Raw genomic sequence first — 11,041 nt, forward strand, 5'->3', positions numbered from 1 at the left:
CCAGAGCCCGGAGCAGCCTGACGGGTCGGCGAGGAAATGGGGCCTCCTCTACACAATGCACCCACAAACCACACCACAAGAGTGCCACAGAATGACCTCACTGACAACACTCCACCACTTCTACGCTTTGGTCACATCTGCCAAATGCCCTGACACTGAGAGTCTATGCATATCCTCCCAAAAACCTATTCTCACTTCAAAGTTGCCACCAGGGCCAAATGGACACATCCTCAAGAGGAGGACATGACAAGGGTGCGTTGTGGGAAGGCGAACACACCCCAGCTCGTTACTTGCCACGCTGCGGCATGCAAGAGCTGCTTGCTGAATGATGCTGCCATGCGCAAAGCCTGTCCCGCCCCTCGGGGACCACCATAAAAGCCCAACCAGCGCCTCTCTCCCTCACACGCTTCTCCTCACGCCTTCTCCTCCACGCCCTGCAAGGTGAGCCTCAACCCCCTTCCCCTCCTTCTCCTGACCCACATGCACCTTCTCTTCCAACACGCTCTGAACACAGCCGCACCAGCCCTGACGCCTCCCCTCGCACCCGCAACAGCCCTCCCCACTCCCTCACCCTCCTGCAACATCCCCCTCACACCACCACCACCCTACGCTTTCTCAACACCCTCTCTCTCTTCCAGGGACCCTCCACACCACACACATGGCCTGCAACGACCTCTGCCGCCCCTGCGGACCCACCCCGCTGGCTAACAGCTGCAACGAGCCCTGTGTCCGACAGTGCGAGGACTCCCGCGTCGTCATCCAGCCGCCCGCCGTGCTGGTCACCCTGCCAGGACCCATCCTCAGCTCCTTCCCACAGAACACCGCCGTGGGATCCTCCGCATCCGCTGCCGTGGGGAACGAACTCAGCTACCAGGGAGTGCCCGTCTCCTCCGGCGCCTTCGGCTACGGCTACGGCTTGGGAGGCCTGGGCTGCTTCGGCGGCAGAAGAGGCTGCTACCCCTGCTAAGGGCCCTCGCCAGCACCCCTCATACCAACCACCCACACCACACAAGCTACTGCAGGGACTGAGGATACGCACCTGCAGGCCATTGCTTGCAGACAACATCATCCTCTGCGGCTCCTCCTCTCAAGGCACCAAGCACGGAAAGCAGGGAGACGGCCAGCCCGCGCTGCCTGAAAACATGGCCCATGTGCCTCCTTCTCTGCTGACACTTCCTTCTTTGCATCGCCCCTTCTGCTAGGTCCACTACTCTCTGCTGCACCACCTTCGGACAAGTCAAAGCTCACTGCAGACCTCTAGGGTGCCCCTCCTACTGTGGGCCAGGAAGACATCTCTGCTCTGCCAATGTCTGTCTCACAGAAGAAGGGATGGAAGTTAATGGTCACCCTACCTCTTCATCAGACCAGCTCCCTTCCACTTCGCGCTCCTGCCTTTGCACTCTTTGGCCTCAATAAAGTTCTCCTGCATCACAGACTCACACGCCTCCACTTTCCTTCTTCTCACAAGCCTCTTCCAATCTCACCCGCCAGAAAGCCAGGGATACACAGCCCATCAGGTTGGGTGGAAAAGGGCCACAAGAGCTCTCCTAGGAACTATGTCCCCAGCAAAACCACAACTCTCACCCTGAGCACTTCGAGCACTTTACACAAGCCCTTCACTTGCCCAAACAAAGGCTTGGAAACACTAATTTCTTCTAAACTAAGTCTTCTAAACACTTCGAGCCATTTGTATGACGCAAGTTCTCCATCCAGCACACACTCAGAATCATAGAATCCTTGAGGTAGGAAAAGACCCTTAAGATCAGTGCGTCCAACCCTTAACCTAACAAGACCAACTAGACCATGAAACCATGTCATCCTTATGTCCATGTCTTCTGTTTTAAAATTCTACCAGGCATGGGGACTTAACCACTTTACTGGGAAGCCTCTTCCATTGCTTGACAATGCTTTCCCTGAAGACATTTACTTAAGATTGAATCTAAACCTCCCATGGTGCAACCTGTGGCCATTTCCTCTTGCCCTATCACTTGGTACATGGGAAACACCCACCTCTCTGTAACCTCCTTTCAGGGAGTTGTAGAGAGCCTCCTTTTCTCCAGCCTAAACAACTCCAGTTCCCTCTCGCTCTCCTCAGAAGACTTCTTCTACAGAGCCCTCACCAGTTTCCTTGCCCTTCTTTACACTCGGTCCAGCACCTCAATGTCTTCCTTGCACTGAGGGAACCAAAACTGAGTACAGGGAGACCATCACTTCCCTAGTCCTGCTCGCCACACTATTCCAGATACAAGCCAGGATGTTCAAGGCCATCCTGGCACCTGGGCATACTGCTGGCTCATATTCCGACAGGTATTGAAAAACACCCTCAGCTCCTTTTCCGACAGGCAGCTTTCCAGCCATTCTGCTCCAACCTTGTAACGATGCATGGGCTTGTTGTGACCCAAGCACAGTACCCAGCACTTGGCCTTCTTCAACCTCATGCAACTGGCCTCGGCCCATCGATACAGCCTGCATCACCATGAAACCGTGTCCCTTATGTCCATGTCTACTGCTTTAAAAGTCCCCCAGGTGTGGGGACTTAACCACTTCACTGGGAAGCCTCCTGAATTGCTTGACAATGCTTTCCGTGAAGACATTTACCTAAGATCCAATCTAAACCTCCCATGGCGCAACCTGAGGCCTTTTCCTCTTGCCGTATCACTTGGTACATGGGAAAAGAAGAATGACACCCACCTCGCCACAACCTCCCTTCAGGGAGTTGTAGAGCGTGATAAGGTCTCCCCTCAGCCTCTTTTTCTCCAGGCTAAACAACCCCAGTTCCCTCATGCGCTCCTCAGAAGACTTCTCTACACCCCTCAACAGCCTCTTTGTCCTTTGCAGACACTCCAGCACCTCAAGTTCTTTCTTGTAGTAAGGGGCCCAAAACTCAACACTGGATTCCAGGTTGCGGCGACACCAGGGCCGAAGACAGGGAACGATCACTTCCCTCGTCCTACTCCTGCTGGCCACACTACTTCTGATACAAGACAGGATGCTAGTGGACTTCTTGGCCACCTGGGCATACTGCTGGCTCATATTCAGCTGGCTGTCGAACAACACCTCCAGCTCCTTTTCCGCCACGCAGCTTTCCGGCCACTCTGCCCCAAGCCTGTAGCGCGGCATAGTGTTTGTGTGACCCAAGTGCTGGAACCAGCACTTGGCCTTCTTGAAAATCATACCATGGGCCTCAACCCATCGATCCAGCCTGTCCAGATGACAGAATCACAGAAGCAAAGATGCAAAGAATGGTGGGGCTTGGAAGGGACCTTTAGAAAACATCTAGTCCAACCCCACTTCTAAAAAAGGGTCACTGAGATCAGGTTGCACAGCAACGCATCCAGGTGGGTTTGGAATCTCTCCAGAGATGGAGACTCCACAGCCTCTCTGGGCAGACTGTGCCAGTGCTTCTCCACCCTCAAAGCAAAGTTGTGCCCTCGCCAGCACCCCTCATACCAACCACCCACACCATGCAAGCCGCCGCAGGGACTGAGGACGCACCTCCGGCTACTCGCTGGCACATGGCTTCGCTCCTCCTCTCAAGGCACCAAGCAAGGAAGCAGGGAAGAGGGCCAGCCCAGGCTGCTGGGAAACATGGCCCATGTGCCTCCTCCTCTTCTCCCACTTCCTTCTTTCCATCACCCTGTCTGCTAGGTCCACTACTCGCCCCTGCAAATGCCTTCACCAGCAAAGAACTTCTGCTGGGCAACTCCCACCGCACGGCTGCAAGACCTCGGGACTCCGGCAACGGCTACTGCACGCAAGGGACCTTAGCTGACGCTTGCCCTACTTGCACCTCACATGAGCTCCCTTCCACTTGCTGCTCCTGCCCTTTCCCTCTTTTCTTTCAATAAAGTTCTCCTGCATCACAGCCCAAGATGCCTCCTGTTCCTTTCTTCTCCCAAGGCTCTTCCGCCTTCACCCGGCACAAAGACAGGGCTCCACAGGCCACCAGGGTGGGTGGAAATGGGCCACAAGACCTTGCCTCAGAAATATGTCCCTACGGCTACCAACAACAATGCAGAGTGGCACCTGGGGGGCTTCCAAAACATGACACAAGCGTATCACTGGCATGAGGGCTTCCACATGACAGTACCCCCCTGCGTACGTCTCTGGCAAAGTCTCCACTTGCCAGCACAGATTTGACAAACTCTCTTCCCCAGCAGGACTCTATGGGCCCTCCTAGCAAACAGAAACACAGAACCATCTAGTTCAAAAGCAACCTCTGGAGAGTATGCACTCCCACCACCCTGCTCCAGCAGGGCCAGGATCTTCTCCTGCCACTCATCACAAGCCTCTAGGCACAGCCCTCCGGCCACTTTGCACTCCACCTCACTGGCCACTTACACACCACATACTTTCTCAGCTTGTCTAAGAGCGTGTAGTGGGACACAGGGACAAAGGCTTCATGCAAGTATAGCTCAACAACAGCCACTGCTCTCCCCTCGTCCAACACCCAGTTGCTTCAACACAGACAACACGGAGCTTGCTCAAGCGCGACTTCCCCTTTGGAAATCCACGCCAACAACCCCCATCACTTCCTTCTTCTTCCTGGCTTTGGAACTTCTTTCCAGGACCATTTCCTCCGTCACCTTCCCTGGAAACTTGGTCAGGCTCACCAGTCTCTACTTTCTCACATCCTCCAGCTTCCTCTTCTTCAAGGTACGAGGGCTATCACCTTTTCTCTAGGCTTCAGGAACTGCTCCCAGGTACCATAACCTTGCCAAGCTAATGTACAGTGGCCTCCTCAAGACATCACCCGGCTCCCTCCACGTTCCCGGCTGCAGCCCGTCAGGCCCTGTGGACTTTTCTACACCCAGTCCCACATTATTGAGTCCAACCGTTAACTTCAGACTACCAAGGCCACCGCCAAACCAAATCCCTAAGTGCCACATCTACACATATTTTCAATACATCTCAGAATGGCGATTCAACCAGTTCACTGAGGAGCCTCTTCCAGTGCTTCATAACCCCTTTGGTGAGGAAATTTTTCCTAACATCCAATCTCAACATCCCTTGGTGCAACTTGAAGACTTGAAGACTTGAAGTCTCCTGCAGCGCCTTCGGCTACAGCTACAGCTTGGGAGGCCTGGGCTGCTTCGGCGGCAGAAGAGGCTGCTACCCCTGCTAAGGGACCTCGCCAGCACCACTCATACCAAACACCCACACCACACAAGCCACTCCAGGGACTGAGGATATGCACCTCCAGGCCATTGCTTGCAGACAACATCATCCTCTGCGGCTCCTCCTCTCAAGGCACCAAGCACAGAAAGCAGGGAGACGGCCAGCCCGCGCTGCCTGAAAACATGGCCCATGTGCCTCCTCCTCTTTTCACACTTCATTCTTTGCATCACCCCTTCTGCTAGGTCCACTACTCTCTGCTGCACGAACTTCGGACAAGCCAAAGATCACTGCAGACCTCTGGGGTCCCCCTCCTACTGCGAGCCAGAAAGACCTCTCTGCTCTGCCAAGGTCTATCTCACAGAAGAAGGGATGGAAGGTGATGGTCACCCTACCTGTACAACAGACCGGCTCCCTTCCACTTGGCGCTCCTGCCTTTGCACTCTTTGGCCTCAATAAACTTCTCCTGCATCACAGACTCACACGCCTCCACATTCTTTCTTCTCACAACCCTCTTCCAATCTCACTCGCCACAAAGCCAGGGATACACAGCCCATCAGGTTGCCTGGAAGAGGGCCACAAGAGCTCTCCTACGAACTATGTCCCCAGCAAAACCACCAACTCTAATCCTGAGCACTTCGAGTGCATACACAAGCCCTTCGCTTGCCCAGACAATGGCTTGGAAACACTAATGCACTTCTAGCCAGTCGTATGACGCAAGTTCTCCATGGCAGCACACACTCAGAATCATAGAATCCTTGAGGTAGGAAAAGACCCTTAAGATCAGTGCGTCCAACCCTTAACCTAACACGACCAACTACACCATGAAACCATGGCCCTTATGTCCATGTCTACTGTTTTAAAAGTCCACCAGGCATGGGGACTTGACCACTTCCCTGGGAAGCCTCTTCCATTGCTTGACAATGCTTTCCATGAAGACATTTAACTAAGATCCAAGCTAAAACTCCCATGGTGCAACCTGACGCCATTTCCTCTTGACCAATCACTTGGTACCTGGGAAAAGAAGACTGACACCCACCTCGCTACAATCTCCTTGCAGGTAGTTTTAGAGCGCGATATGGCCTCCCTCAGCCTCCTTTTCTCCAGACTAAACAAACCCATTTCCCTCTCGCTCTCCTCAGAAGACTTCTTCTGCAGAGCCCTCTCCAGCTTCCTTCCCCTTCTTTGCAGACACTCCAGCACCTCAATGTTTTTCTGATAGTGAGGGGCCCAAAACTCAACACTGGATTCCAGGAACGGACTCACCAGGGCCGAAGACAGGGAGACGAGCGCTGCCGTAGTCCACCTGGCAACACTACTTCTGATACAAGCAGGATGCTAGCGTCCACCTTGGCACCTGGGCCACTGATGGCTCATATTCAGGCGGATGTCGAACAACAGCCCCAGCTCCTTTTCTGACAGGCAGCTTTCTGGCCACTCTGCCCCAAGCCTGTAGCGCTGCATGGGGTTTGTGTGACCCAAGTGCAGGACCCGGCACTCGGCCTTCTTGAACCTCATGCAACTGGCCTCAACCCATTGATCCAGTCTATCCAGATGACAGAATCACAGAGTCACAGAAGCACAGAATGGTGGAGCTTGGAAGGCACCTTTAGAAAACATCTAGTCCAACCCCCCTTCCAAAGCAAAGTCACTGAGATCAAGTTGCACAGGAACGCATCCAGGTGGCTTTGGAATCTCTCCAGAGAAGGAGACTCCACAGCCTCTCTGGGCAGCCTGTGCCAGTGCTTATCCACCCTCAAAGCAAAGAAGTTTTTCGTCATGTTCAGATGGAATTTCCTGTGTTACAATTGTCTGTACCCCTTGACCTGTCGCCGGAAACCACTGAAGACTCCGGCCCCATCCTCTTGACACCTGTCCTTTAGATATTGATAAGCATTGATCGGATTCCATGCCATATGACATCATACTTGAGATATAATGCCGGGTGTCGGGGGAAGAAGAAAGAAGGGTGGCAGTGATATTTGGCATTATGACGATTGTCTTCCGAATTAAACATCATGCGTCTTGGAGCCCTTCTTTCCTGGAGATGGCTCAACACCTGCCTGCCGATGGGAAGGAGCGAAGGAATTCCTTGTTTGGCTTTGCTCCTCTGCGCAGCTTCTGCTCTAATTATACAACTGTTTTGATCTCAACCCACGAGTCTTCTCACCTTTACTCTTCCGATTCTCTTCCCCATCCTGCTGTGGGGGGCGTGAGCGAGCCGCTGCGTACTCTTAATTGCCGGCTGGTGTTGAACCACGACACCTCCCATGCGGGATTTAGAGACATTGAGGACATCTCCCCTGCACGGCCCTGCCTCCTGCCTAAAAAACCTCCCAGCTCTCCAGGCTTCCACTCAGAGGAAGATGTCTCAAGTCGCTTCAGTGTATTGGTTTCCCTGCACTGCACTTGCTCCACTGAGTCCTTGTCTGTCTTTCGATGGGGAGCCCACAACTCAACATAGGACTCCACTCAGGGCCTCACAAGTACCTAAGAGAGGGAAACGTCACCTCCACCAAATGCTGGCAAAGCTCTTCCCAATGTCACCCTGGAGTCTCTTGGCCTGTGTCCACAGGACTGCATTGCTGCTTTCTACTCACCTTGTTCTCCACCAGCAACACAAAGTCGTGCTCAGCAAAGTTGCTTTCCAGACTGGCAGACCAGAGCATCTCCTAGTAACCACCGCTATTCTTCCAAAGATGCAGGACTTTGCATTGCCCCCGGTTGAACTTCTAGAGATTCCTCTCTGTTGTACTTCTCCGGCCTCTCCAGCTCCCTCTGAATGCTGGCACCACCAACCCCTGCCTCAGCCACTCCTCCAGATTTTGCACCAGCTGCGCACTTGCTAAGGGGCACTCAGTCCCACTGCCCAGGACACTGATGAGGATGCAGAACACTGTTGGCCCAATGGACCTGACTCCTGGGCTACACCATTTGACACTTGCCTCCAACTGGACTTTGGGTCACTCATCAAAAGACTCTGGGACCAGCGCTTCCACCACTTTGCAATCCACCTCACTGCTACTTACACACCCCACGATTTCTCGTTTTCTCTACAAGCCTACAAGGAGAGACAGTGTAAGGCTTTCCTAAAACGTCGATGTAAACAACAACCATGGCTCTCTCCTCAGTCACAAAGCTAGTCACTGCAGTTTTGAAGACACTGAGGTTAGTCAAGCATCTTTTCGCCTACTTAAATTCATGCTGATGACTTGCCACCACCTGTTTGTCATTCCTGGGATTGGCACTGCTTGCTGGCTTCATTCTGTCCATCACCTTCCACAGGAGCGAGGTCGAGCCCACCAACCTCTGCTTTCATCAGTCATCCCTCCCAAACTTCTCAAAGACAGCAGGGGTATGAGCTCCCTTCCAGCCATCAGCAACTGCTCCGAGGCACCATGACCTTCACAAGATAATCCACAGAGGCCTCTCGAGGACATCAGCCAGCTCCCATGGCAGTCAGGACTACCACCTCTCAGGCCACAGGGACTTGTGTACATCCACTTGGAAAGCATTCCTTCATACCGCAAGTCACCTTCCTCAGCAACAAGCGCTGCTGGCTTGACAAACAGCCTGCAAAGCACTCACCTTGGGTTAATTGGGGCAGGCCTTCAGAGTCAGCAACCCTTGGGCACGCATCCACCAACACCAGGGCCCCAGGGCCCCAACTCTGAAGCAACAAGCAGCATCCTCACCTGCAATGCCCTCTGCTATCTGAAAATTGTCTTTATGCCAATCAAACCGTATGCAGAGAGCCTCACCCCTTGGCACTCACCTCAAGTAAAGACCCCCAAAGGCCCTGGCTCACCAGCTTCCCCTGCCTGCCCCTCACGCTCCCCCACTGCCTCTCACCACACTCACGGGCTCTCCACAAACTCATCTGCCTTTTTGAGGTGCCCATGGTGTCATGCCAGAGGCATGGCTGCAAACGTGCCAGCACCAGCTAAGGGGAGCACTACCTAAGGGCCAACATAAGACTCTGGGGGGCATGACCAGCCCCACAACACCACAGGGCTTGCAAGATCTGTACCAGCCCTGATCATAGAATCCTAGAATGCTTTAGGTTGGAAAAGACCTTGAAGATCATCAAGTTCCAATCCCCCTGCAACAGGCAGGGACACCTCCCACCAGACCAGGTTGACCAAGGCCACGTCCAGCCTGGCCTTGAACACCTCCAGGGATGGGGCCTCAACAACCTCTCTGGGCAACCTGTTCCAGTGCTTTACAACCCTCAAAGTAAAAAATTTCTTCCTAATATTTAATCTGAACCTGCCCTCTTCCAGGTTAAAGCCATTCCCCCTCGTCCTATCACTACATGCCCTAGAAAAAAGTCCCTCCCCAGCTCTCCTGTAGGACACCTTTAGGTACTGGAAGGACGCAATAACATCTCCTCAGAGTCTTCTCTTCTCCAGCCTGAACAGCCCCAACTCATTCAGCCTCTCTGCCTGCCCTCACTGCCACTCCCAGGGGGAAGAAGCCACAAAATGCAACCCCCTTTCAGCTGGCAACCCTACAAGACAGAGGGTCATTGGGACACCTTCAGAGACGAGACAATGGGAGAGGCGAGACATAAAGGCAGCCTTAGACAGAGTGCAGCAAAGGAAGGGAAGAACCAAATGCGATGCAAGGAACAGCGCTTCACACCCAGCACACATCCAGAGCCCGGAGCAGCCTGACGGGGCAGCGAGGAAATGGGGCCTCCTCTACACAATGCACCCACAAACCACACCACAAGAGTGCCACAGAATGACCTCACTGACGACACCCCACCACTTCTACGCTTTGGTCACATCTGCCAAATGCCCTGACACACGCCATCAATGCCAAGCCTTTGGCCTCTACTACTGCCACTTGAAAGCTGCCGCCAGGGCCAAGGGGTCATGTCCTCAAGAAGAGGACATGACAAGGGTGCGTTGTGGGAAGGCAAACACACCCCGCCTCGTTACTTGCCACGCTGTGGCATGCAAGAGCTGCTTGCTGTATGATGCTGCCATGCGCAAAGCCTGTCCCGCCCCTCGGGGACCAGCATAAAAGCCCAACCAGCGCCTCTCCCTCACACACTTCTCCTCACGCCTTCTCTTCCGCGCCCTGCAAGGTGAGCCTCAACCCCCTTCCCCTCCTTCTCCTGACCCACATGCACCTTCTCTTCCAACACGCTCTGAACACAGCCGCACCAGCCCTGACGCCTCCCCTCGCACCCGCAACAGCCCTCCCCACTCCCTCACCCTCCTGCAACACCCCCCTCACACGCCCACCGCCCTACGCTTTCTCAACACCCTCCCTCTCTTCCAGGGACCCTCCACACCACACACATGGCCTGCAACGACCTCTGCCGCCCCTGCGGACCCACCCCGCTGGCTAACAGCTGCAACGAGCCCTGTGTCCGACAGTGCGAGGACTCCCGCGTCGTCATCCAGCCTCCCGCCGTGCTGGTCACCCTGCCAGGACCCATCCTCAGCTCCTTCCCACAGAGCACCGCCGTCGGATCCTCCGCATCCGCTGCCGTGGGAAACGAACTCAGCTACCAGGGAGTGCCCGTCTCCTCCGGCGCCTTCGGCTACGGCTACGGCTACGGCTTGGGAGGCCTGGGCTGCTTCGGCGGCAGAAGAGGCTGCTACCCCTGCTAAGGGACCTCAACAATACCACTCACACAAACCACCCACATCACGCAAGACACTGCAGAGACTGAGGATACGCACCTGCAGGCCATTGCTTGCAGACAAGATCATCCTCTGCGGCTCCTCCTCTCAAGGCACCAAGCACGGAAAGCAGGGAGACGGCCAGCCCGCGCTGCCTGCAAACATGGCCCATGTGCCTCCTCCTCTTCTCACACTTCCTTCTTTGCATCGCCCCTTCTGCTAGGTCCACTACGCTCTGCTGCACCACTTTCGGACAAGCCAAAGCTCACTGCAGACCTCTCGGTGCC

General features: G+C 54.5%; 2 protein-coding genes across 2 annotated transcripts; both read left to right on the top strand.

Moving 5' to 3' along the window:
- Positions 1-658: 658 nt before the first annotated feature.
- Positions 659-967, top strand: LOC309669282 (feather keratin-like; the record flags this gene model as incomplete). The annotated part of the gene is made up of 1 exon (XM_082479900.1): positions 659-967. One exon carries the CDS (start codon positions 659-661, stop codon positions 965-967), a length of 309 nt encoding a protein of 102 aa, XP_082336026.1.
- A 9,460-nt stretch (positions 968-10,427) lies between these two features.
- On the top strand, positions 10,428-10,742 carry LOC309686366 (feather keratin-like; the record flags this gene model as incomplete). Its single annotated transcript, XM_082499017.1, has 1 exon — positions 10,428-10,742. One exon carries the CDS (start codon positions 10,428-10,430, stop codon positions 10,740-10,742), a length of 315 nt encoding a protein of 104 aa, XP_082355143.1.
- Between the last annotated feature and the right edge of the window lie 299 nt (positions 10,743-11,041).

The sequence above is a fragment of the Vanellus vanellus genome (genome assembly GCF_965231255.1).
Source record: "Vanellus vanellus genome assembly, chromosome: 2".
Lineage (NCBI taxonomy): Eukaryota > Metazoa > Chordata > Aves > Charadriiformes > Charadriidae > Vanellus > Vanellus vanellus.